Source organism: Drosophila navojoa, chromosome 3 (assembly GCF_054131105.1).
Source record: "Drosophila navojoa isolate 15081-1374.11 chromosome 3, UAZ_NAV_1.0, whole genome shotgun sequence".
Classification (NCBI taxonomy): Eukaryota; Metazoa; Arthropoda; class Insecta; order Diptera; family Drosophilidae; genus Drosophila; species Drosophila navojoa.
This window is the reverse complement of record NC_142891.1, coordinates 15,491,601-15,517,837: the sequence shown is the minus strand read 5'-3', so window position 1 is coordinate 15,517,837 and position 26,237 is coordinate 15,491,601. Positions and strand designations below refer to the sequence as shown.

The following is a 26,237-nucleotide window of genomic DNA, read 5'->3' as shown; positions in this document are numbered from 1 at the left end:
AGTTTATGTTAATTACATTTTTCTCTTAGCTCGCGCCATCTGTCGACTGTTTGCAACGCTAAAGAGTAAGTGAAATGTAAACTTACAACCAAGACGCTTACCGTTTTTGTGGATTACTTGTAGACCCGTATGTTACCAGCATCAAAAAAAGTAGCTTCTTTTACTTTTGAGTTCTTATTGAAATATGCCGCTCAGATCACATGAAGTAATGTTAAAAATGTATAAATATTATACTTTGGCATTTTCTTAGTACAATACGTAACTATAAATTATAAATATAGAATGTGTCAAGAAAAAAGTAAATATATCAATAATGTTTATTTAACATTCGAATTTTGCCGCTGTCAATGGTCGGATTCCTCTCCTATTACTTATCGATAGTTTTACATGATAGAATATTCCACCTTTCTTGAAAAATTTTAGCAATACAAACAATAAATGAAATTTTGAATTTATTTACATTTTAATTAATACATATAAATTGATGTGTTACATAAATTTAGTTAATTACGGGATCTTTCAAAATTTTTATTAATCGATAGTTTATTAGCATCTTTAATTTTAGTTGATTACGGTCACATTGTCAGGGCGTTGACAAGGCGTTGTTGTCATTTTATAAAGTTATTTTACATTTGGTAAATAGCTATTTTATTTATGAAAAATGGTTGTCTTAAGCTCCTGCTGGTCGCCAATCATTTGGTCAAATAACGTGCGCACAGGCAGCTATGCAGTTGCCGCCTACACGGCAGCTCTAAGCGTTGTTTTCATCACGCTCATCAGCTACATGCTCGCTGGCGGAGAATCTGGACAGCTTTATTCGCCCCTATTTGAAACGGATATAAGGACATCTATGCCCATCGCTGGAGGCTTCTTTATAATATACTTTCTGCTGATTATAATATCATCCTTTCTTGTGTATTATGGCATTAAGATAAGGTGAGTGTGTGGGGAAAATGTTGTTGACTTGATTAATTAATCTATTTTATAGCACGCGTGGCTGGCTCTTGCCCTGGCTATTTTTAATTGGACTTGCGATTCTGTTTCAATTCTGCTGGAGCCTTTGGTTAATTGGCGGCTACTACATATACGTGAGTATATACTATAAATAATAATTGCATTGCTACTAAATAACAATTTAATTTATAGCTGGAGCAAACCTTCTCAGCGCTGATAAACTTCGTTTGGGTTGCCTATAATGTGAGTCAAATAAACAATTCCAATGCAGTATTTAAATGCAAATTTAAACTTTCCTTTCATTTAGATATATTGCTGGCTCGTTGTTTTCTCGCAATACCAAATCTTTCTGGAAATACAGAACCCTAATATCGAACTCTTGATGCCTTAAGAACGACTTTGCATTCGAATTGCCAATCGAATACGCAAAAAGTTAAATAAATCTTCATTTTAAGTTTTATTTATAAGTACCAATGACTACACAAACATTCCGTCCATAGTCTACATATCAATAACGTTGTATTCCATTTACCGAAAGTGTCTTATATACATATACATAAATACATATTCAATTTACACATATGTATGTCTATACACAACACAGAGAATATTATACATTTACATTTATACAAAGGTAAATTTGTTTGTTTTCTTTCTGCTTATCAACTTTACAAATCTTAAAATTCTATATAAATTATGGAATCTAGAATTCTACAAATTCGATCCAAAATGCCAGCTGAGCTTTGGCTTTGAACCGTATAAAATATCGAATGTTTATTTTATTTTATACATCATATATTTATTTATAAATTTAGCTTGAACGTTTATACAGATATTGACGAACCTTTTAAACCACGGAAAGCAAAATGTGGCCTACATTGTGAAAGTAATAATACAAAGTTAAATTTTCGAATGGAGTTAGTGTGTGTGTGTGTGTGTGTGTGTGTGAGTATGTGTGTTTCTGTTGGTTTGTGGGTGTGAGTGTGTGTGTGTTTACATATTAACTAGAGTTGTAAGAAGCGAATAATTTACATAGTGCTGAGCCCTGGTCTAATCGTAATGGCTAAGAGTGTTTAACACAAAAAACTGTTTCCACAAAACATTGTTTAAGTTTTCTCCTCTTTTTCCTTGTTGTAGCGCTCTAGCTCCTTCAGAAATTGCGCCTTCGGCTTCATGACGTTGGGTCGCTCGCCGCGGCAGTTCGGACAGAACCATTTGCCCTTCGGCTTGAGCACAAGTGAAACGCACGAGAAGTGGAACCACTCGATGGGACACAAATCGTTGTCACAGAGTATCATTTCGCCAAACGAAATCTGAGAGGAAGGATACATTATTTAATATATATTTTTATACATTTTTTCTTTCGCTCTAATCTCACCTGGTTGCACACGCAATACGTGGGCTCATCCGGATCGATGGGCTCCGGCGGTGGCGTTTCTTCGCGAGTATTTGCCGCCGTATTATTAGCGCCCGCGCCGCGCACTTTGCGTTTCTTCTTCTTGCCGGAATTGCTGCCGCCGCCATTGCCACCGCCACCGCCTGCTCCACTGGCTACGCTGGCGCCCGCCAATTGAACTTGACTCTTGCGCTGCCCCAGGCCACTGCCGCTGGCCATCGAAGACTTACGTTCACTATTCCCGTTCCCACTGCTGCCCGCCTCGTTGGCCGAATTGGATTCATTGCCGCCCATCTCAGTGGAGCTGCCGTTATTGGGCAGGCTCTCGTTGCGTCGCCTCGAGCGTTTGCTGCCCGAACGCTGCAGGTCACTGTTGCTGCCACAATAGGAGCCATTGTAGCCGTTGCCACCACTGCTTAGATGATTGGAACGATCATAGGTGGGCGTCGAGCTGCCGCCATTGCCACTGATGCCGCTACCACCGGAGCCCGGCACGCCAATAAAGGGCAGTGAACCATAATGATCCTTGGATACGTTGGCCGCATTGCCGCCCAATCCGCTGCTATTTAACACATTATTGCCCGCACTGTTGCCTTGATCACACATAGGACTCTGGAGCCGTTGCAGCTTCGATGGCGGCCCATCGTCCAGCTGCGCGTAACGCTCACGCTCCTCCTTCAGGTCGAGATTCTGCTGATCTGTGTCCAATTGCCTAACCTTACCATCTATTATCTCCTGCAGCAGATTCACAATCTGCATTTTCTCATCGCCCAGCTCCTGGGCCTGTATCAGGCTCTGGTGCATACGCGCTATCGAGCGGCAGCGGCGATTGGTGTCGGGCGAGTTCTGGTGTAGCACGTAGAGGTCATAGTAGTGATCCACGTCCCGTATTAATCCTTCATAGAGGCAGAAATCCGAGAGGTTAAGTGAAATTTTTACTTGGTTATTTTTCGGCTTACCTCGGTATTGGACATCAATGTCCCGTATGCGAGAGAGCTGGCGCTGCACATCGTCGGGCAGATTCTCCACGGAATCGAGATAATTATCCACATAAGTGGCCGAATTTATGGCCTCTGATTCGGATGCAATCATGTTGTGATTTGTCTTGTTACACTTGCTAATTGCGGTTCTACGACATTGATTTGGATGCCGCGGTGCGTTTCATTACAAACTAACTCTAAATTAGTTGTTTGCAAACTAGTCAACTTAATTTTTACGCTGCAAAATATAACATTCAATTTTTTTAAGATGTTGCGACTGTACGCCTGTGTTTGTGTATGTGCATGTGTATAGTTTGGGTGTTGGAAAGCAAGCAAATATGGTCTGTTAGCGTTAACATTCGCAATGCGTTTACATTTCTATTTGAGTTGGATCGCGCGTTAACATGCGGCAAAATATGCGTTAGCATAAGACTGTTAGACTGATTACTGGAATAATGCTATATTACCACGATTTTTGAAGTCTCTCTTCTGATTTATTTACTTAGAACAAAGTTTCCTGGGATATTTTCGGGAAACTACAAATTAAGAGTAGCGTTACACTTATTTGCTGAAAAATCGTGTTAACAGCGGATTAACAGCTCGTAATGAGTACAAGAAATGTGCGCGCGCTTTTTTTGAAAACTCAAGTTTGTCCTTTTGTTCAATTCACATATAATTGTTTTCATAAAGATAGAAATCTTTATATTTATTTTTATGTATTCAACTTGACATACAATTGCCAAATTTGACAACACAATACATTTAACTAGATAGTAACTTTAGGCATTCTGACGTCTTGTATAAAATACGATGTGAGCATTTTTAATTGGCAATTCAGCAACTGTCTAGATTTGTTGACATTTATTAGATATTTCTCAACTTGACTTTTAAGAAGGAGGTGTAATTGTGAATTCAGCTCTTTATCTAGCCAACAGGTGGTCCATGCAAGCCTGTATGGATATTTTGCAATATGAAATATCTGTCTATAGCTATTCGAAAACATTTTTGGCTATCTTTGGGTATTTCACAATACATCGCAGCCTGGGCAGCCATATGGAAATGGGGTTTCACCGACACGCAATCAACGTGCGGCAAACTGAAGCAAAGCCAAAGACTAAGACCAAAGTTTAGCTAAAACACTTGCCGCAATGTCAACCGGGGCCGGGCTGTGGGTCTTAGTTGAAACGTTGTTGTTTTTCTTGTATTTGTTGTTGGTTTTGTTGGTATGGAAATATTTTTTAGCATTTATCTGGCTGCTGCACAGTGACAACGAGCTCATTCAATTTACCAGACGCGTTCCATGTGGCTCGGTGCTGCTCTCTGGCTCCTCCGATCGCGCTTAGTGCCTAGTGCTTAGTGGCCGTACGTGATAAATATGCGAATTCCTAGCACTCTCGCCAATATGTCCAGCGTTTTCATAGTGCTATTGCCGCTCTGGTGTTTACTTTCCCCCATTCAACCGGCAAAAGGTTTTAGATAAAGCTAAATCTCTTCTCTATCTCCTTCTCTCTCTCTCTCTCTCTTTCTCTCTCTCTTATTTCTCGCTCTATGTGCGTGTGTGATAAGATCTATATGTGAATCGTGTTTTCTTTTTTTGGTTCAATAGCCAAATTCGGCTTGGAGGCATTGCAATTTCTGTTGCGCAATGGAAATTTCGACTTAAATCCGTTTAATTGCCATTTATTGTCGTGGAGCACGTGCCCAATGGCCTACATTGGATATCGGCTATATACCAGGTGAGATAAAACGATAATTTATTAAGATATATGTATTTAACATATATAAAGAAATTTGGTATTTACTTAATCCTAATTAATTAGTTTATTAAATGATTTTAATTGGTAGATTTAAAGGTTAGGGATTAAACCGTTTACTTTTATTTATTTTGTACAATGAGATTATTAAATTATAAAATAAAGAAACATATTATTTTATTTATAAGTTTCAAAACTTTTTTAACGGTCAAAGATGCTGAAAATATACCTAAAAAATTGTCTTCATCTAGGTAAGACGCCTAATATAGAAATAAGCCTTGTATGGTTGATAGATCTATGTATATCTTTATAAAGATTTATGATATATATATATATTAAGATTACTTTAATCAGTTATTTGTATTTTTTTATATTACGCATATTTATTTCTCTTTCAGATATACATATATCTTTTTATATATTTTTATTTATATTATGCACATTTATTTACATTAATCATATTTACTTATTTTACGCCTTTCCCAAAGCACTTTCCAATTTTTCTGTCCACTTGTCCATTTATTTTAAACTATAGAAAATTCAAGGAAAATGCCTTCGGCAACCTGCTTGCAAGCCTTTTCCATGCCCCTAAAGTATGCATTGTTCCAAGCTGCGTCTAGTTTCGGTCGTCCAACTTTTACCTCATACATAACTTGAACCACATTTAATCTTCAAGCAATCTTTCACTTTTCATGTGCCCTTGTTGGGGGGGCTTCAGATATTTTGTCACAAAACCACTTTGCGTCTCTTGCCTACAAAGAGGCTAATGGAAAAGTGAAACATGTTGGAAAAGTTGGAAAAACATTTATGCGGTGCACAGCATGAAATTGGCTCTGGAGAAAAAGATTTATTAGATAATATTTTGGAGTGACATGAAGTGCAGACATTTGCCTGAAATCATATGAAATTATCCTATCAGAGAAACGAAAACAAACCGAAAGACTTAGGCAACAAACTTGAACGCCTCTTCTACGTTTAATGTCCAACACTTTCGTTTCAATCTTTCATAATAATTAATTATAAATAAGACAAACAAAATCGACCGCAAAGTGAGTGTACGCATTAAAATATATGTAGTATCTATAACAATTTGAAATTTACATAATATCGTGCTTGGGCTAAATGAAAAACTAAAGCACGGGAGAAAAACAAATTACAGCGCCGAAAACCGCGGATGATAACACACGGCGGGCCAAGTGACGTTGACTGCGAAAAACGCGAAAAACGCGAAAAGCGAAAACAAAACCAAAAGCCAAAACGCAAAGCTAAAAGCAAAATCAAAGCAAGCCCGAAAAACAAACTGCTGGAATGCTAGATACACTGTAAATGTAGATGTGAAATTTAACAGAATTTTAATCATGAATTAAGTAAGGAAAATTTTGTGATATAGGATTAAATAAGAGATTCCAATTTTTTGAGACCCTCCTTTTAACCCCTTGAGACCCTATTAAACTTCATTTTAGATGTGTTTGTAATTGAGTATATAATAACTTTTTAATGGTATTTTATATATAATATGAAATCATTAAGAGCTCATATAAACCAAAACATTTGATTATAATTTATAAGATATTAATGTATTTTAAGTGATATTCATTAAGGCAGTAAAGGCAGTACACATTTGATAGGTGTCTGCTCATAATTAAAAGCTTAAATATTTTATTTTTTATAAAATATTTAGTACATGATAAGTATTCATTAATATTTTGTAAAAGATTGGCTAAAATATTTGTTTTATATGGGCTTGATATCTTTATATTGGAATATACTTTGGTTCGAGTCTAATTGCAGCAAAAATCTTTTATCTATATATGTATTATATTACTATATCATTCATTATACATCCATGGCATATTGCGGCAAATCAATTATTTCGATTCATATGAAACTATAGTATACAATAGCTAAAACGGAAATTCTAAGCACGAATCGATTTCATTCACAACTTGCAGTCGCATTTGATACACTTTCATCTGCACTTATTATTCTGTTTAAACACTTGGTTTGTCTCTAAATACACACATAGATGCAGCTAAGATAACAACACATATGGCCAAGGCGATGGCAGATCGTTAGCAAAGCAAACGACTTTGGCTGTAATATCCGCTCCATGAAATACAATATACAAAATCAGTGCAGCGTTGCGTGTGAGTTTGCAAAGAAAGAGTCGGCGAAAAGCATTCGAGGCTGCCTAAGGCTGGCCAAAGTCAAGGCAGCGACTCGACGGCGACGGCGACAGCGAAATTCTTTGGCAGCGACTGCATTTGCGCGGCCTTTTTATCTCTTCGCATTCGAAGCGCATCGCACGAATGGGCAAGACGTGAAAAGCATTCGCGGTTCAATTAGCCAACAGATTTAAACTCCAATTGGACAATTTTGTGTGTTAACTATTTGAGTTATGTGAACAACAGAAATCGAAAATAAGCAATAAATTACATAGATTATATATCGAGTTTCCGTTGGAGCAAAAAATTCGAAAGCGTGTTCAAAACTTGTCACATTTATGAAGAGAAAGGATTATATTATCTTTGTAAAGCTGAAAATTTAAATTATTAAAACAAAACAAAAATACATATATACAAATACGTATGATTATAAAAAAAATATCCAAAGAAATTAACGCCCATATGAACAAAATTTAAACAAAATTAAATATTTAAATTAATTAAAATTAAATTAAACAATAAATAAGTTTTAAATAAATAAAAATAAATAAAACTCAAATATTTAACAGTGACAAATATTCGACTGTGAAGGAAGAATTGTATTTTTTTGTATATATACTAAACTATAAAGAACATCAATATTTATAAATAATATTTAAATAACTTGACAAAAATATTATTAAATTAATTATTATGAGAAAAAGTAATTAAAAATATTTGTAAATGAAATACATAATAAAATGCTTTAAAAAATATATAAATAGTAAAAAATCTAAAACTAATAATTACTTTAAAAATAATTATAACAAACATAATTATTTTAATTCTATAATCAAATAAAAATTAATTTAAAAAAATCAACAAAAAATTTGGAAGCAGTGAATTTAATTTGTTATTAATATTTAAATTAGTATTAGTAGTAAATTATAAAATTAAAGTAAACAAAAACATAATGAGTTTTTTATAAAACGTAAAAATTCAACAATTAATCAAAACAAAATTGCAATTGCATGTAAAACACTAATTAATGTGAACAAAATTTACCGCGAATAATAAGTTTGCTAAAAGAGTATAAAAACATAACCAAGGGAGGGAGAGAGAAAGAGACAGCAAACACCTACACACACATCTATATTTAGCTGGCAATTAAAAGTGCAACTGCAATGAAATGTTTAATTGCGATCTGCCTCTTAATGCTGATATCCAAAGGTACAAAACCAACAACAAACAGCAAAAATAATAACAATAATAATAAGTAAAGTAAACGAAAATCAACAACAGCAATTTAATGAGACTAAAAAGGTTTCGCTCACGATCTAACAACTTTTGCAGATGCTCAAACGCTGCTGCTGAACCAAATGGATTGGAAAAATCTGCTAAACAGTGGAGCGCTGGATGTGAACGTGTTGCGCTGTTTTCTGCGCGACAAAAACTTCTGCCCCAGTCCCTATATACAGCACCGTCTCTATGCGCCGTAAGTTCAGCAAGGCGGCCTCTACCTCAATGTCTTCTGCTTTGACAGCCAATTAAGACCTTGTGCGATAATCTTCACAATCCGTCTAATTTATGCGAAAACAAAAAAAGTTTAAAGTTCGCGCAAACATTTTGGGTGAAAGTGTGAGAAATCGGCAGCTGTGACAATTAGCCCGGGCGGAACTCTTCAGACCGATTATTAGGCCACTGCTCGGAGGAGCGACGAAGCAAACTTGTGCAACCACCACAAGGATATGGGTTGAAGAAATTTACAATTTATAGGCGTTTCAACTTGTTTTCCAATCTGACCCACATTCGAGGGAGAATATTACATGCGGGCGTAACTGACTGCGTGATACGCGTCACTGTTGTAAATTTAAGCTATATTTATGCAAAATGAGATGTTTTTTAATTTGCTTTGTTCCATTCGGCTGATCACGGTATTTATAGGTATATCTGTATAGTAGGTCATAAACCTGTTTCTTTCGATTCCTCATGAGCAAATTGGGATTGGCTTTTGAACCCCTTTTAGTAATATTGTCACATAGGAACATATATGTATATAATATACACATACATTAAATTTCAGCTTACATTTTTAAAATTAAATGTCTCTTGCCTGGACAATCACTAATCAAAGCCAATATACTCGACTCACTTCCTGCACGAGTATAAATAACCACCTGTTGCAGATGCCGGCCGCAGGCGGTCGAGGCTGTGACATCAATTGCAATTGAAAACAAAATATTGTACAAACTAGGCTCCTCGCGAGTCGTTCAACCTGTCTGGCCGTCTAGTCTAAACGAAATGCGACCAAGACCCACTCCCAGTTCAACTCCAACTTCAAGTCCAAGTCCGAGTCCGAGTCTGTGACCAGGCAGAGTGCAGTTGCCTATTTTGGCCAGTGAATGTGAATGTAATAAATGCCACAGATTACGTGATACATCGATGTTGACAACTTTTAGCTAAGAAACTGGAAAGTTTCACTTGAAGAACGAACGAGGACGATCAAAGCCAAGTGGAACACAATCTCAATGTATTTAACGGTCAAAAGAGTTCAGTTAACAGACATGAATTTTTGTGTGTATATAGAACAGTCTATAGAACAGTTTATGGAACTGTTATACTACTTGCTTAATATTTAATTATGTTTACTATTATATTATTTTTATAAAATCTTTATGAAATCTTATAAATTGTATATTTTCTCTATTTATTGATTAGGTATTTTACTTCCTTTAAAAGATAATTTAATAACTGTAATTTCTAGCTCTAAAATGCTGTTGATATTTGATTATTTTGTCAATTGTTACGGCCCTAGTTAGTGGCTAATATTACTTAATTAATTTAAAAAATGCACGAGCATGTTTGAAATCTTAATGGAGCTTCGGTTATGCATGCAGCCACACGAACAGCATGCCGGACAGGGGGACGGACATTCGTCAAAACGATCATCTCTTATAGCTAATAGACTCTTTTCTACTAAGCTGGCTGCCATTATATAGCCAGCAGACTAGAGGAAACTGAGGAAATTGTCAGGTCACAGATGCTTAGCCATATACAACAAAACTTAAACCATGACTACCATAAAGAACTCTTAGTATAAGATACTAAATACGAACTTTCGTTGATCGGGTCAGATTTAAACTTATGGCACTTGAAATTGTGTCATTTAGAGGCGCTTCAAGCGATGACACACTTACTTTCTTCACGGGTTAAAGTACATTGAAGAAGCTTAGCGTGGGCTACTTACAAGCTTAAGATAGAAATGATTGATTTATTTAGCTGAATCTGAAACCAGTCAAGCTGCAAGGAATTTAATTATAAATCAAAAAATAAATACAACTTTGCTATTTCTGCCGAAGCTGAATTCTTGTTTAAATGATTTAATATTAATAACTTCTATGTCCATTTAGCTATAGATATACAATTTATTAATAAAATTGTTTTCTTAACAAAAATATTGTCAATTTAAAGTTATGAAGCGAAAATTTTACATCTATAGGTTTAAATATTTTTTATACCCTGAACCCATTGAAAATGGGAAATCAGGGTATAATGTTTTTGTGTAAAAGTATGTAACAGGCAGAAGGAATCATCGCAGACCCCACAAAGTATATATATTCTTGATCAGCACGATGAGCTGAGTCGATATAGCCCTGTCCGTCTGTCCGTCCGTCCGTCCGTCCGTCCGTCCGTCCGTCCGTCCGTCCGTCCGTCCGTCCGTCCGTCCGTCCGTCCGTATGAACGCCGAGATCTCAGAAGATATAAAAGCTAGAGAGCTGAAATTTTGTGTGCATACTCGTGTATACCATACGCAGTACGAGTTTGCTTTATTTTTTCGATAACTCATCCGATAACTTTTTTATCGAGAATAATCGAAAAATTGATTTTGTTTTTTGAGCCTCATCGGAGTACTATAAGATGTAGAGACTTCAGATTTACTGTGTATATATATATGATGAATACAAACATTTTGTAATCAACAGATTTTTGATACCACGCCCCCTTCGCCCCCAATTTGTAAAAAACGTATTTCAAGTACTAGAGACTTGTGCTTTGGAATGTACACATATTTTGACCATATAATTACGCCCAGAAAGTTTCATTAAGATCGTATGTTTACAAAAGAAGTTATTCACCAAGTAAATTCTCATACTATTGCCCACACTGCAGCGCAGCCCAAGCGCAGTCGCTGCTTACTGCGCAGTTAGCAGAGCGCGGGCGCGTGAGGGTGGATGCATGTAAATGTATGTGTGCATGCATAAAAGAAGTGCAGATTGATAAGAATATCAGCTTGGAGGGTTCAGGGTATCTCCTAGTCGAGCAGTCTCGACTAGAGTCTTCTTACTTGTTTTATTTTTGTATTGTATTATATTATTATAGTATTGGTAAATAATTTCCACTTTTATAGAAATATAAGCAATCACATCGAAATTCCTGTTTACATTATGTAACAATTGTCTTTTGAGCTACCCTTCCGATCTGCATTATGTCACAGCATATTCGATCGCTAGCCTCACACAGAATCACTGATGCATAAATAGCTCAAGTAACACAAGTTTGCTAAGCGATTAGCTGCGTCATTTCCTAGATATGAATATCAGTTGGGCACGTTTGCATAATTTTAATCAGTTTTCGCTTCTCGGTTGCAGTAATGGGCCGCGCATGGGGCTGCCGCTGAACATCCACAATCCGTTGACCCTGTACAAGGGCGGCTTCAGCAAGCAGCGCGAGACGGTGTTCATAGTGCACGGCTTCAATGGGACGGCGGTTGACATGCATCTGCAATTTTTGCGGGATGGTTAGTGAGTATGGAATAGTTGCGCCGATCGACGACTGAAGACCTTTAAAACGCCTCATTGTCTTTGGCTTTAGCATACCTGTCGCGGGAATTCAATGTGATAACTGTCGATTGGCGTCCGCTGACACGTTATCCGTGCTACCTGCACTCGCTGATTAACACCCGTTTGACGGCGCAGTGCACCGCCCAGGTCTATTCGTTTCTCACCCACTATGGCGCCGAGCGTGAGAAAATCACCTGTGTGGGCCATTCACTGGGCGCCCACATCTGCGGCATGATCAGCAATCACTTGACGATAAAGCAGTACCGGATCATTGGGCTGGATCCAGCACGTCCACTCATTGAGCGCAAGAAGAGCAATCGATTCCGACTGTCGCACGATGATGCCAGTGTTATACAGGTGCTCCACACAAATGCCGGCTACCTTGGCCAGGAGGACAATACGGGACATCTCAACTATTGTGTGAACGGAGGCCGGGTGCAGCCCTACTGCAAGGGAAATCCGATTAGTGAGAACAACATTTATATAAATATATACTAATTTAACTACTTTCATTTTATTTCATTTCATTTCGAAACTTAGGACGCTCTCGCTGCTCACATTTTCTGAGCATTTGCTACCTGGCCTCAGCCACCATGAAGCATTCCAAATTTATGGGCGTGCCCTGCCCGAATGGCTGTGTCAATATATCTGGGCCTAGACGTTTGCCAGTTAACGGTAAGGTTAACCCCTTTGAGTTCGTATCATTGCTGCGGGAATATAAAATAGGAAATGATGCGCCAGACGAGTAAGCTAAATTATTTCTAACTTTTATGATTACTCAATATAACACATATATCTTATTTAATTTTAGAGCACGCGGCTGCATTTGCATTGATGTACCATTTGCAAAGCATTGTCCTTTTGTGGATTCATAGAAATTACTAATATTTTATAGTTAAGTTATTGTAAGTTAGTTATTAACAATAAAATGTAGAGGAAATCAAACCACGCTAATTTCAATTTTTACATTGGCGCCAAATGTCGGGGATATTTCAATTTTAGGGAAATTGTTATTTCAGGGAAATTATCGTGCCAAGAGCCCAATAGCGATACCGATATAACTTATCGAACAAATATTAGTCTATCGATAATTGAACATCACTAATTTACCATACAGTCATAATAAAAACAACAGAAGTGGGAGAAAAAAAAATAAATAGAAGGAATTAATAAATTTGTAGATTTTATCTGATAATCATATAACATGGGATGCGATGGCGGTACCATACCAAAACGAGATGAGCTTGTGCGAGTTAAGCAAAAGCCAGAACAGGTAAGGAAATTGGTCTCATACCAGCCATTCGCTTTCTAATAGTAAATACTCTTACAGAAAGACAAAGATGCTGAGCGTGAGTTTCGGTGGCTGCACTGTGCGTTGACCCAGCAGCGTTTAGAGGAGCCCATTGCGATGTGCTCTATGGGACGCCTCTACTCTAAACAGAGTGTCATCGAACGCCTGCTGGAGAAGGAGAAAATGCCCGAGGGCTCGGCGCATATACGCAGTCTGAAGGACATCAAGACGCTGCAATTGACTCCGAATCCTGCATTCACGGATGAAGACAAGACCGAGGGTCTGCTGGACACACGGCATGCGCCCTATATATGCAAGCTAATCGGCCTGGAGATGTCGGGCAAGTTTCGTTTCGTGGCGCTGTGGACCTGCGGCTGTGTCATGTCGGAGCGGGCCCTGAAACAAATCAAAGGCAGCATGGCCAGTTCTTGTCCACTTTGCCAGGTGCCCTACAGTGTAGAAGACGTGATTGTGCTGAATGGCAACGATGAGGATCTGGAGCTGATGAAAGTCAAGAGTGAAATGCGTGAAGCCAAACGCAAGTCTGCCAAAAAGGAGAAGAAAAACTCCAAGAAAACGGAAACGGAAACAAGCGTCAAGACAGAAGCAAAAGAAGAGCCAGCCTCCACTTCCAAAGGAGTAGAGAAACCCACTACCACCAGCAGCAGCACCAGCCACAAGCTTAAAATTGTGGCCAATCCCAAACGCTTGGGCGCCGTCAATGCTATGCAAGACCCAGAATTGAAGCGTCTTAAAACAGATTTTAGCGTAGCCAAGGATCCAAAGGCTACCGATGTGTACAAGTCTCTGTTCACCAGCCACAAAACTGATAAGGAACAGGAGCGCGCTCACTGGATCACCTACAATCCGTTCTACAATTAATCCTAGAGTTGTCTCACACCTGTTTTGACAAGGGAGAACTCGCCCACTGGATCAGCTACAATTTGTTTGTAATTTAGACTTCTACATAGATTTAAGATCTGAGTTCAGTTTGCTGTACGCTTTCAATCACAATATCCTTAAAGTAAAAACAGAAACAGTAGGTACTGTTTCAGTTTAGTATATGTAACTGATTCTTACACGAGAGATTTCAATATGTATCGCTCGTCCTATCAAAAGGGATTTCTGACGGTTCTTTACAGCGTGGGCAGCTCCCCGCTGGACAAATGGTCCACATATGTGAGTATACGGCAAGCGCTGTCGAATAGACATCTATAAGAATCCTATATGCAGACAAAAAATGGTTATATCAAACGCGTTTACGATGAGGATATCAAATCTTTGGTACTGGAAATAATGGGATCGAACGTCTCGACTACATTTGTACATTGCCCCAGCGATTGCAAGGCAGAACTGGGTATTAAGCTGCCATTTCTGGTGCTGCTCATAAAAAATATGCACAAATATTTTTGCTTTGAAGTTAAGGTGAGGCTACAGAGCTATATTCAATGTAAGGTTAGATCTGATTGGAGACCCGTTTGTAGATTCAGGACGATCAGCGCTTTATGCGCCGCTTCCGTGTATCGAACTTTCAGAGCAAAACATCTGTGAAGCCATTCTGCACAGCCATGCCCATGGGCATGTCGCCTGGCTGGAATCAAATACAATTCAACTTGGCCGATTTTACACGTCGCGCCTATGGCTCGAACTACTTGGAGACTGTCTCGCTGCAGGTGCACGCCAACGTGCGCATCCGACGCGTCTACTTCACTGACAAGCTTTACACTGAAGCCGAGCTGCCCAATGACTACCGGCTGATGGGCAAGCCCAAGGATCTAAAGAAGGAGAAACAATTCAAGGCACCGCCCACCGCTCGTCCACCATCGCCTTTGAATACGGCCCGTGCCGAGGCGGCAACAGCCAAAACAGAGGAGTCGGCGGCACCAGTGGAGACAGAGACCGAAATGGAGATGGGCGCTTCCGACAGTGGCAAACCGGCCCCGGCAGAAACTGCGGAATCTGATGCGGCTCCAACAGAGGAGCCGCCGGCACAGACCGATGCCACCGAGGAAGCCTATTATTAAGATATTTCTGCTGTTAATGTTCAAATGTTCAGTTATATGTTTAGATTGTGCACGCAACTGGAGAGAGGCCCAGGCCAAGGCCGAGTAACAGCTAAATTAGCTAGTCGTAGGAATACAAGAATCGATTAAGAATATATATTCCGTTTTTGTTTTATTTCGTTAAGGTTGATTTAAGGAAAGATGACATGAAGCTTTATCTGGCAACAGCATCAGGGATCATATAATCCAACCCCCGATCTTCTGATATAGATATAGCCCAATTTCAGATCTGCTTACAAAACAGTTCAGCTTTCGATCTTCCAATTCGTTCAAATGACAATCGGAATTCCAAATACACCCCAAATTCAGCTCCGAGGAGAAACAAACCTCCAATTTTCCGAACTGCTCAGATCCTCTCTTTAGACCGCAGTTCACTCTCTTGTCCGTTGTACTGAGATATCAAGGGAAATTCATTATTAAATTACCTGATTTCACGATCGTCTCTCAATTTACTTTATTTTGTGTAATTTATATATATTAAGAATTCACTATGGATTTAGGAGTGGCATGGGACACTTGGTAACTACTGTTGGGCACATAAGAGGAACAACTAAAGTACGATTCGTAGACATAATAGTTTATTAATTGCAAGACTCATGACTCAAAAACAAACTTCACTGCTTCGTTTAGAATCCGTCGTCTAAATTTTACTAATAGGTAAACCTTAAAAAAAAAAAAACTCTCACGCTTGTTATACGGAACTTTCGGTTTCTTTGGGCGCAGCTAGGATGCGATGGCTTCGTTGGCGATGCTCAACATTTCCGTATCGATGTTTTTAAGCGCGTTGTGATACTCCGTGATCTCCAGTGCCTCCCATTCAGCTTTGAAGGCCGCCTTTGGGTCCTGGGGCATGGTCATTGCTGCACCGGTCATTGCATCGGCCTGGGCTTGTGTCTGATCCGCATGGTTGTTCTCGCCGAGCACAAGCGTGTAAATGGAACGCAAGCCAAAGACGTTCAGGAAATACCATGAGGCGGACGACACCCAGGCGGCATCCAGGGAGGCCAACTCTACGCCGCGCTGCAGCATAGGCTTGAAACGCAGTGTGAGAGGGAATGGCACTTTGGTGGTCACAAAGCCTGAGAACATCCAATTGATCCAGCCACCTATAACGACCATGGGCAGCACATTTATAAAGTTGCCCTTCACCATGTCAGTCAGCATCGCCGATGAGTTTTGTGCGACCGGCGCGCGCTTCTGTGTCTTGAAATATCCCGTCTCCTCGTTGTTGAAAAAGTTCTTTCTCATGGAGAACGACTGGGCACTCAGATATTTTCCATTCTCGCGCAGCAGCCGAGCGCGAATCATGGCTTGGCTGTAAGAATGGGGTTTCATACAGAAAAATTCTACTTTATAAATGAACCTTGTTCACCTGTCCATGATTTGGGTCATCTCTGCTTTTTTCTGCGTGGATATCAGAATGGACACGTAATGGCGCACAATACCAACTAAAAATGTGATTAGTACGATGGGCAAGAAAACCCACACGCGTATATCGGGATCTATTAGAAGCTCCGTCATATTTAATTAATAATTAGACTTAATATTCAACTAAATTTTCAGCACCCGTCGAATTTGGTGCTAGAGATGGATGTGTATGGAAAATTAAAACTATCGGATCTATCAAGTAGCAATGACTGACAATAATCGATTTGGGAGTAAATTAGAAGGAAATATATTTAAATCTTTGCCTGACCGGTAAATAAATGGCTAATGAAAAGCCTCCTTTGAAATTTACAAATATTTTTATATATTATATAGAAAGCTTGCTTATTTTCAGCCACATTTAGCTTGCAACCGACGCTAATATTCAGCTATCGCCAATCGAAATTAATAAAGTTTTCATTGAATATATTTATTATTTATTACAATATATAATAGTACCTTTTTAATTTAATCATTTAACTTATACATTATCAGCTTATGGTATGAGTTCAATCATTAGTTTACAATTACATTTTTCCAGAACAGTATTTGTTCGATATTGTGAGGTCTTTGCCGTCATACACAATATTTTCATAGAAGAACTTGCGATTGACGCGACACTGTGGACCGCATCTGGTTGACCCACAATTGCGGCACTCGTACCAACAGCCACTACATTGCTCGTTCATACAATCGCAAACATCTAAGCCATTGGATCTTATGTTTCCATATTCATCATATGCGCTGTTTTTGCCATTATAGCAAGTTTTCTTCTTGACTTTCCTCTTGGATCTTTCTGCTTCCGTACTGCTGTTATCATCTATGGTTTCCTTACGTTGTGGACGCTGTCGCAAGCTTCGAGCACTCATTGCTAGTATGTTTTCTAATATATTTTTGTATATTTTGTTGAAACACCAATGTGGATAACCAATGCAAGTTGAGCTTATCGATATTTACACCCGTGGTCGATTATCGCACAACCCTTACGTTCATAATGCATTTGTTACAGAATACGAATAAGTGTGACCATTCTAATCGAGAGCATTGGTTCAACATATGACCAAGTCAAATACTCACCTCCTGCGACGCCAACAAATCTGAATTCGATTTATTGAAATATCAAAGAGATTGGAACGATGGAAGCCAACGCAGATTCGGCAGCAACAACAACAAATCCACCGCCAACGGCGGAGCCTACTAAAGAGGCCAGCGGTGCCGCAAGTGCAGCTACTGCCAATAGCAATGCACAAACGCCATCAACTTCGGCGCCAACAGCAGCAACGACAGCCCCGGCACCAGCCTCAGTCAACAATTCCAGTTCCAGTACAGGAACAGCAGCGTCAGCAGCTGCACCAGTATCGGCTACGACAGCCAGCACCGCTCAGCAGCCGCCGCCAGCAAAAAAGCCAAGCGCGCCAACAGCGACGCGGGCCGATCCCAGCGCTCTGCCCACACGCCAATATCTCGATCAGACAGTCGCGCCCGTCTTGCTTCACGGTCTGCAGGCGTTGGCTCGCGAGCGGCCCACTGATCCCATACAATTTCTAGCCTCGTACTTGCTGAAGCACAGCAACGGTTGCGAAGAGCCGGTGGCCACCGAAGCCAGTACTTAGATGTAGTGTCTCGTATTTGTTCCCAACGTTTCCCCGTTGCCCTAGCTTTGTAAGTGAAAGTCCCTAATAAATGTTTAAAATTACAAATACAAATATATAATAATATTAAATGGCATTCGCGCACCATTCTCTTAAACAACAGAATATATTCCATTTAGGCAGTGATCGGGTAACCCCAGGGATCCAGTTTGCTGTTGAGCAGCTGTAGCGATGTGTCGGCAATCTTGGCTAGCACCTCGGCCAGTTTCTGTTTCGTGAATACCTTGTACAACTGCCGACGCTCGTCGGCAATCTCATCCGCCAGTCGTATGCAGGCCGTATAATCAAATGACTTGGCTAATACATCGTGAAGCAACAGCACAATCTCTGGCAAACAAATGGAGCGCAGTTTCTCCAGCTGCATGAGTCGGTTCTCCCAATGCAGCTGTGTTGCATTCTCCGGCTCCTTCGGGATGAAAGGATCGCAAAGCCAGCCCTTTTCAGGAAACACCAGCACATTAAACAGGGCATCGGTGGTCACTACAGGGGAACAGAGAGATTAGGGATTATTGGGATAGGATTGGGCACGGATCTTACTCTTGGATTGTTCGATGAGCTTTTGCTCCCAGCGAGCAAGCTCCAACATGTAAGTCTGTTCCTTGTGCTGCGCATTCATGCGCTCCGTGAAATTGTCCTGCGTGGGGCCGGAGGTCTGTGTGTCCTTTTGCGGTGGTTGGGGCCGGGACTGCTGCAGGCGCGTCCAGTCATTGAAGCTATCCACACCGGCCAGGTAAACCTTGTAGCAGAGGAACTCCTTCAGGCTGCACTCCTCGCGGGGTCCCAAGTTATCCAGGGAGCCATAAACCGTGATCAACTGGTTCGTCACGTCCGCGGGCACCAGAGTAAACACCTCACGCACACACTCGATCTTGCTGCAGGCCAGATACTGACGGATCATGGCATTTGCCTGCCAGAGCAGCTCACCTCGTTGCTCCAGCAAATGCAGGAGATACTCGAGTGAGTGAATCTTACGTTTGTCTACTGCTGAAATGGACCCAGTTGGGGGTTCGCCTAGCGCGCTGGCCGGAGCATTCTCCTGTCGTATGATCTCGACCGTATGACGGGTGATTTGCTCAACATCCAGACCTGCCTGCACAGCCGCATCCAACGCCTGTTCCCGCTGTCGCTTCTGATCGATTTTGGTGAGGAACTTTGCGTAAAGCTGCACCTGCAACTTGTTGGGCAAGCCCGTCGTATAGTAGGCAATGGCCTGAGAATCTCCACGCTTGATCAACGTATCTACATAAGCGGCAATTATGCGTTCGGCCTGCTGCAGCTGTCCTTGCTGCTCCACTCGGCCAATCTGGCGCATGAAGAGCACAATGTGCGCCATGAAGCGCAGCTGATGCGGCGGCAGTTGCGAGTCCTTGGGCACGGCGTCCAACCAGCGACACATGTGCTGCAACAGCTCGCCGCAGGTGTCCAGTATGATGTGCTGTTGGATAACGCCCAGTTGGCTCTGCGCATAGTCGCGCACAGACACATCCTTGGCCACGCTCAGCTCATCGAAGATCTGTTCCAGGGTCATTTTGCCATTCCAGTACTCGTCCGGCATGGGCTGATATCGCTTCATGCAACAACCGCGAATCTCGCTTTCGACTCGGATGTCTATCTGCACCTTCATGTATGCCCAGAGCAGATCCTGCCAGTTGTTGTGCAGCAGCGTCTTCAGCGCGCCTAGGTGACCGCAGAAGACGCCCGCCGTGGCGCGCGTGTACTCATCGTATTTCTTGGAGTCGGCCAGCATCCACGCACAACGCTTCCAAATGTCGCGACGAGGATTGCCTTCGATTGGCAATTTCTCATTGAGCTGGCCCGGCACATGCTGCTCAAAGTTGGGATCCTCGTGCAGACGCCAGCCCTCTAAGATGGCCGCCCGCCAAGTCTGGCCAAAGTGCTTGCACAACTTGAGCGCCTCGTCGATGTTCCCGCTGCGTATGGCTGCAAAAATGGCGCGACCCAGACGAGCGTTGTCTTCCATGTCCAGGGCGTGCAGGGGCTTGCCCTCACGCACCGGCGCATCCGGATCCAAGTGTTTGCATATCTCATGGCCACGACCAAAGGCGGCTCCCTGTAGATTCTCCAGCTGGAAGAGTGTGTTCTCCCAGGCCATCATACGGTCGTGACTCTGGAGGGCATTCGCCTGATCCTTCTCCTCGTAGCACTTCTCCAGCCAATCCACTACCATTTGGTACTCACGTAGCTGCGCATTTATGGAGTACAGCTGCTGGATGACCTATTAGACAGATATTCATATTAAATATTGAACACATGAAGTACAGATCAGACTTACCTCCTTTTCGCTACCGCCCAACAATGGGCCGTCCTGCATTTCGTCATCCGCATGAGCATCGGTTTGGAGCAACAGTCGGTCATAATACAGAGCGTGGAGCAGACGCCAGGTGTTAATCTCTTGCTTCAGCCACTTGACGGTGGCCTCGCGCTGCTTTGTACCATGGTTGCCGCCCATGCCACGGTCGATTTCTAGCTCCAGTTGCTCGACAACTTGCTCGCAGGCCTGTGCCAGCATTTGCACCACATCTAGTGTATCATTCGTGGTGTTGTGCGTGTGTAGCACCTCATAGAAGTGCGCAAAGAGTATGTCTACTTTATTGCCTCCGTTATCTACAACATCGACGTTGTCCGTCAACAGAGTGCTTTCGCCGCTCATGCTAGTCACATCGAATCCAAGCGTTGTGCGATTCTGCATGCGAGATAGAAGTCCCATGGCTCCTGAGCTGGTGTTCCTGAACAAATCCTGCTCTTCCGGCAACATGGTTATGGAGAGATTGTGTGTGTGATTATTTTGCGTACTGTTCAGAGGCTGACGGAGCAGACTGCGCTGGGGCTGCAGCGGACTGTCCATTGTTGCTTCTTATTTTACTTTATATTAATAATCTAATATTTATATTAATAATCTTAGATATCCACACGCGACAAAAATGCCGGGACTTTGCTATGCAAGTTACTTCAACACTGTATTTTGGATGTTTTACAGCACTAGCCATGCGTGGTACGCAGCTCACTTCAATTGCTTGAATCCTCGATATACAATACCAAATTTTATATGCATATACGTATTTAAACGCACAACTAAATCATTAATATATAATTTTTTGTCAGACATGCATTCTTACACTTGCTCCAAAATGTCATATGATATACTCTGTGGTATTGTTGTCAAACATGTTTAACGAGCACGATACCCGACTCAGCAAACCATTGTGAATGTCAAGCTTGGCCATGCAACTTTAAATTCTCGGCGAGGTTGGAACGTGCGTGCGCCGAAAATTAAAAGTAAGCGTCGTTTTTATTATTTTGTTGTAACAATAAAAGGACGTTTTTTTGTTGTCGGTAATGTGATGCTTTAATTTTATACTGGCACTGGCAGTGCAGAGCCGCATCATTGTTGAAAATACTGTGTATAATTGCATAAAGAAATATGGCGAGACATTGGCCAAATTGTTGGACGCTAATTGTGTAAATAAATGTATTACAACTGTAAACCTGAATTTTACTGTAGTGCAGTTAAATAATCATATATATAGTTTATATGGAAGCAAGCAAACGGCAAAGATTATTTTCAAATGGCAACCAACTACAAATGTTAATACAGAAATAAATTCTATACCAACAAAATATAATTAAGTTAAAAAACTACACAACAAAAGGTAAGAACCGGAAATTGATTTTTTCCCACATACGTACATAAATATGTATGTATTTAAGTATACATATATTCATGTTTATGCATACAGATTTATGTATAGATACATATGCATATGTATATATACATACCACAGCATAAATTAACATGCATGCATTAATATGCATAAAGTATCTACATACATACATACATACGAATTCATGTTTGTATCTACCTAAAATAAATACAGTTTTATAACAAATGAACTCTACATATTCGCTTGCCAGTGAATAGAGAGAGAGGCAAATAAAAAATCGAATAACTCGAGCATATTACTTTTGGGCACATTGGTATATAAACAGTGTATCGGCAAATGTGTTTATTTACATATATATACATACATACACATACATATCTATATATAAATCCCTTAGCGGTATGTTATTGGTACTTTTTTATAAGGGGAAGAAATTTCCCATAGCAAACATAACTAACTGCATGGAAAGTAAAATTGGTAACATTTTAGAAAATTATATTTATTCATTTCTTATATTGTATTGCATGGTTTATAGACGAGTCAATAAGATACAGAGACAGATTGATGGACATATAGAGTTTATTACATATTCTATGTAAATATGAAATGTATGCAAGCCATATAGAGTTTATTACATATTCTATGTTAATATGAAATGTATGCAAGCAGACGCATGTTTCTTGGTTTACTTTATTTTTATAATTTCTATGCAATAGTAAAAATATATGATACAATTATTTTATAGCTAGAGAAGTAAAACTAAAAAGGCCATAAATTTATTTTCTTATATAAAAATAAATGTTCAGATATATTTATTTACTTTATTATATACATACATATATTCACATCTATTTATTTACTTTATTATATACATATGTTCACATCTATTTATGGAAATATAATTATTTGATCGAAAATTTCGTACTTAAAATTAAAAATAAATTAAATTATTTAAATATTTTTTCCTATATCTTAATTTCTGTTATATTACTTATTGATTTTCAATATTAAAAAATAATATTACACATAAAATCATATCGAAATTCTTTGAATTGATTTCGCCCAGCATTAACCAATAAATTGTGGCTGCTCTCCAATCGGTCCTTTGACATATGACACGCACAGTACTTAGCTGCAGAAGAATTCGATCCATTGTGCTTGCCTGCAGCAGCTCTCTATGTTTACTCTAGGCGCAAATTCACTTATGTTTATGACTGTGGGACCAGCATGTGCAGTCCTTAACTCCAGCACAAAAATAGTTTACAAAGGAAAAACTCCATTTGAGGATTTTACTTACATATATGTTAAATTTGACGACACAGCGCGATCTTGAGCATTTATGTTTGTCTTGATGTGTTAGTCTTTAGGAACAGCTCAAACCGAACTGACATTTCTACATCATAATAAAAACTCATCTCAATAGGAAGGAACTTCAAGTGTTAACTTCTTTAAAGTAAAAAAAAAAAAAAAAAAAAAACAGTAGAAGATATTATATGTATAGTATATTATTTCTCATATAGTTGCCAAAAAATCTAAAATTCCCTTTAATTTTTCTCCTTAAAGCCTTAACTCGATAGCCAGAAAATCGCATCAGAAATGGCCGTGCAGCTGAAGAATGCGTATCATCATCTGCCGCTGACCATAACGCCGATACTCTGCCAGCCGCTGCTGACGCCGGCGCCGACGCCGCCAAAGCCGGAGCCGCCAGACTTGACATTTCATTGCATGTGCTGTGCGGAGTATTTTGTGCATCCATTGGCGCTCTACCAGCACATGAACAGCAAGCATCCAAACGACTCGACGCCACAGCAACAGCAGCAGCAGCAACAGCACGAGCTGGAGCAGGGGGCAGAGGAGGACAGCAAAGATTATAGCTGGATCTTTGAGCCGGTCTGTGAGCTGGAAGTGGCCGCGGATGCAGCGCCGTTGCGCAGCGACGATGACAGCGACTCGAACAGCGACGAGGAGGCGGAGGAGGGCAGTGAAGCGGACAGCGACAACGATAGCGATAGCAGCAGCAGCAGCAACAACAGCAGCAGCGGCAGCTCCTCCAGCAGCAGCACCACCAGCAGCGGCGGTGGCCGTGGCGGTGCGGTGGGCGGCACCAACAGCAACTCAAACACACAGCCGAGCTTGGAGAACGGCGCCTATATGGAGGTGGCCTCCACACAGCCCATGCGTGGCCTGCTGCCTGGCCTACAGCCCAATGAGTACCAGCTGCAGACAGCAGATCCGCATGAATCCACCTCCATTATACTGCTGCAGCCATCGCTGAGCATTACACCAGTGCCGGTGGTGCCGTTGCCCGTGGTGCAACATCAGGCGGCGCCGCCGCTGCCGCCGCTACCCGCGCTGAGTCTGGAGCCGGCGCCCATCAAGCGACGTCGCGGACGGAGGAGCAAGACGAATGCCAGCAGCGATGGCCAAGGCGCTGCGGCCGCTGCTGTGGCCCAGCTGGGCGCCAACGGGCAGAAGTGCTTTCAGTGCACCCACTGTGAGGCATCGTTCCCCAACGCCGGCGATCTGTCCAAGCACGTGCGCTCCCACATCTCGAACAAGCCGTTCCAGTGCTCCATCTGCCAGAAGACCTTCACGCACATCGGCAGCCTCAACACTCACATACGCATCCACAGCGGCGAGAAGCCGTACAAGTGCGAGCTCTGCCCCAAGGCATTCACCCAGTCGAGCAGCCTGATGGTGCACATGCGGTCGCATGCGGTGCGCAAGCCGCATCAGTGCGTCCAGTGCGACAAGGGCTTCATCAACTACAGCTCGCTGTTGCTGCACCAGAAGTCGCACTCGGCGCCGGTGGAGAGCTTCGTGTGTCCGGAGTGCGAGCGGGAGTTTAAGGCCGAGGCGCTGCTGGATGAGCACATGCGGATGCACACCCAGGAGCTGGTCTATCAGTGCGCCATTTGCCGGCAAGCATTCCGCGCCAGCTCGGAGCTGGTGCAGCACATGAAGTGCCACATGGGCGAGAAGCCGTTCACCTGCTCCCTGTGCGATCGCTCGTTCACACAGTCGGGCAGCCTCAACATCCACATGCGCATCCACACGGGCGAGAAGCCCTTCCAGTGCAAGCTGTGCGACAAGTGCTTCACCCAGGCCTCCAGCCTGAGCGTGCACATGAAGATCCATGCCGGCGAGAAGCCCTTCCCTTGCCACATCTGCGGCAAGGCCTACAGCCAGCAGGCCTATCTCAATAAGCACATCCAGGCGCATGCCATGGATGCGACGCCTGCTCGCCAGACAATGCCAGCGATGCCGCCGACGCCAGCGAAGGAGACGCTCGTCTGCATCGTATGCGGGGCGCTGCATGCGGATGCCACGGCTCTGGCTCAGCATGTGACGCGAGAGCACACGGCGTTGCTGGACAACATGAAGCAAGCCTCGATACCCCAGGCGCCGATAGCGACGGGCAAATGCAGCGCCGTGGAGCGACAGGCGCAGCAGCAGGCGTACATGGTGCGTATGCAGTCGATGCTGCAGCAGATGAACCAGCAGCAGCAGCAGCAGCCGGCCATGGACTCGGCTGGCGAGGATGAGGAGGAGCTGGACGATGAAGACGAGCTGGACGAGGATGAGGCTGTCGAGCAGAACGAGACGCAGCAAATGGCCAGCATCGACGACGATGACGAGGATGAGGAAGAAGACGACGACGATGACATCGATGATGGTGATGATGAAGATGATGATGATGATGATGATGATGCAGTCGACGATGACGATGATGATGTTGATGATAGAGATGAGCAGCAGCTGATTGAGGATACAGATATGTACTACGATATGCCCGGTGATTTTGCCGACATGGAAGTGGGCTGCGAGGAGGAGGTGTGTGGCGATTTTATTGAGAATGACGACTATGCTGCCGAAGAGGAGGTCTACACCGAGGATCTATAATAGCGTTAAACTATATACCAGAGTTAATTAGAGGATAACGCATCAGTTCAGAGCACTATGATTATTATTATTGTAAACTGGATGCAAATCCTTGTTGTAACTGCAGCTAAGCAAAAGCGAACAAACTTTACATTTTACTAGTTTAAGTACT

At 41.7% G+C, this 26,237-nt stretch overlaps 10 protein-coding genes across 10 annotated transcripts; 6 read left to right on the top strand and 4 right to left on the bottom strand.

Moving 5' to 3' along the window:
• Nucleotides 1–554: 554 nt before the first annotated feature.
• Nucleotides 555–1,593, top strand: pasi1 (septate junction component pasiflora 1). Its single transcript, XM_030383234.2, has 4 exons — nucleotides 555–936; nucleotides 989–1,088; nucleotides 1,147–1,197; nucleotides 1,262–1,593. The coding sequence occupies exons 1-4, from the start codon at nucleotides 662–664 to the stop codon at nucleotides 1,343–1,345; spliced, it is 510 nt and encodes a 169-aa protein (XP_030239094.1). The 5' UTR covers nucleotides 555–661; the 3' UTR covers nucleotides 1,346–1,593.
• A 337-nt stretch (nucleotides 1,594–1,930) lies between these two features.
• On the bottom strand, nucleotides 1,931–3,657 carry LOC115562218 (inhibitor of growth protein 1). Its single transcript, XM_030383269.2, has 3 exons — nucleotides 3,310–3,657; nucleotides 2,333–3,246; nucleotides 1,931–2,267 (listed from the first exon to the last, which is right to left on the bottom strand). Exons 1-3 carry the CDS (start codon nucleotides 3,440–3,442, stop codon nucleotides 2,061–2,063), a joined length of 1,254 nt encoding a protein of 417 aa, XP_030239129.1. The 5' UTR covers nucleotides 3,443–3,657; the 3' UTR covers nucleotides 1,931–2,060.
• A 4,550-nt stretch (nucleotides 3,658–8,207) lies between these two features.
• Nucleotides 8,208–13,025, top strand: LOC115562258 (phospholipase A1). Its single transcript, XM_030383384.2, has 6 exons — nucleotides 8,208–8,458; nucleotides 8,582–8,723; nucleotides 11,878–12,026; nucleotides 12,101–12,535; nucleotides 12,610–12,814; nucleotides 12,881–13,025. Exons 1-6 carry the CDS (start codon nucleotides 8,413–8,415, stop codon nucleotides 12,942–12,944), a joined length of 1,041 nt encoding a protein of 346 aa, XP_030239244.1. The 5' UTR covers nucleotides 8,208–8,412; the 3' UTR covers nucleotides 12,945–13,025.
• Nucleotides 13,026–13,155: 130 nt separating this feature from the next.
• On the top strand, nucleotides 13,156–14,539 carry LOC108649981 (replication termination factor 2). Its single transcript, XM_030383385.2, has 2 exons — nucleotides 13,156–13,342; nucleotides 13,400–14,539. Exons 1-2 carry the CDS (start codon nucleotides 13,274–13,276, stop codon nucleotides 14,240–14,242), a joined length of 912 nt encoding a protein of 303 aa, XP_030239245.1. The 5' UTR covers nucleotides 13,156–13,273; the 3' UTR covers nucleotides 14,243–14,539.
• On the top strand, nucleotides 14,369–15,520 carry LOC108649443 (uncharacterized). The gene is made up of 3 exons (XM_018098412.3): nucleotides 14,369–14,539; nucleotides 14,594–14,785; nucleotides 14,845–15,520. The coding sequence occupies exons 1-3, from the start codon at nucleotides 14,456–14,458 to the stop codon at nucleotides 15,382–15,384; spliced, it is 816 nt and encodes a 271-aa protein (XP_017953901.2). The 5' UTR covers nucleotides 14,369–14,455; the 3' UTR covers nucleotides 15,385–15,520.
• Nucleotides 15,521–15,979: 459 nt separating this feature from the next.
• Nucleotides 15,980–17,081, bottom strand: EMC3 (ER membrane protein complex subunit 3). Its single transcript, XM_030383386.2, has 2 exons — nucleotides 16,796–17,081; nucleotides 15,980–16,738 (listed from the first exon to the last, which is right to left on the bottom strand). The coding sequence occupies exons 1-2, from the start codon at nucleotides 16,942–16,944 to the stop codon at nucleotides 16,147–16,149; spliced, it is 741 nt and encodes a 246-aa protein (XP_030239246.1). The 5' UTR covers nucleotides 16,945–17,081; the 3' UTR covers nucleotides 15,980–16,146.
• Nucleotides 17,082–17,329: 248 nt separating this feature from the next.
• LOC115562261 (ARL14 effector protein) lies at nucleotides 17,330–17,840 on the bottom strand. The gene has a single exon (XM_030383388.2). It carries the CDS (start codon nucleotides 17,715–17,717, stop codon nucleotides 17,376–17,378), a length of 342 nt encoding a protein of 113 aa, XP_030239248.1. The 5' UTR covers nucleotides 17,718–17,840; the 3' UTR covers nucleotides 17,330–17,375.
• Nucleotides 17,841–17,854: 14 nt separating this feature from the next.
• Nucleotides 17,855–18,576, top strand: Dpy-30L1 (Dpy-30-like 1). The gene has a single exon (XM_030383387.2). It carries the CDS (start codon nucleotides 17,985–17,987, stop codon nucleotides 18,459–18,461), a length of 477 nt encoding a protein of 158 aa, XP_030239247.1. The 5' UTR covers nucleotides 17,855–17,984; the 3' UTR covers nucleotides 18,462–18,576.
• On the bottom strand, nucleotides 18,535–21,503 carry Nup107 (nuclear pore complex protein Nup107). The gene is made up of 3 exons (XM_030383383.2): nucleotides 20,794–21,503; nucleotides 19,038–20,736; nucleotides 18,535–18,980 (listed from the first exon to the last, which is right to left on the bottom strand). The coding sequence occupies exons 1-3, from the start codon at nucleotides 21,364–21,366 to the stop codon at nucleotides 18,616–18,618; spliced, it is 2,637 nt and encodes an 878-aa protein (XP_030239243.1). The 5' UTR covers nucleotides 21,367–21,503; the 3' UTR covers nucleotides 18,535–18,615.
• Nucleotides 21,504–21,754: 251 nt separating this feature from the next.
• LOC115562212 (uncharacterized) lies at nucleotides 21,755–26,166 on the top strand. The gene is made up of 2 exons (XM_030383259.2): nucleotides 21,755–22,171; nucleotides 23,747–26,166. Exon 2 carries the CDS (start codon nucleotides 23,780–23,782, stop codon nucleotides 26,084–26,086), a length of 2,307 nt encoding a protein of 768 aa, XP_030239119.1. The 5' UTR covers nucleotides 21,755–22,171; nucleotides 23,747–23,779; the 3' UTR covers nucleotides 26,087–26,166.
• Nucleotides 26,167–26,237: the final 71 nt, after the last annotated feature.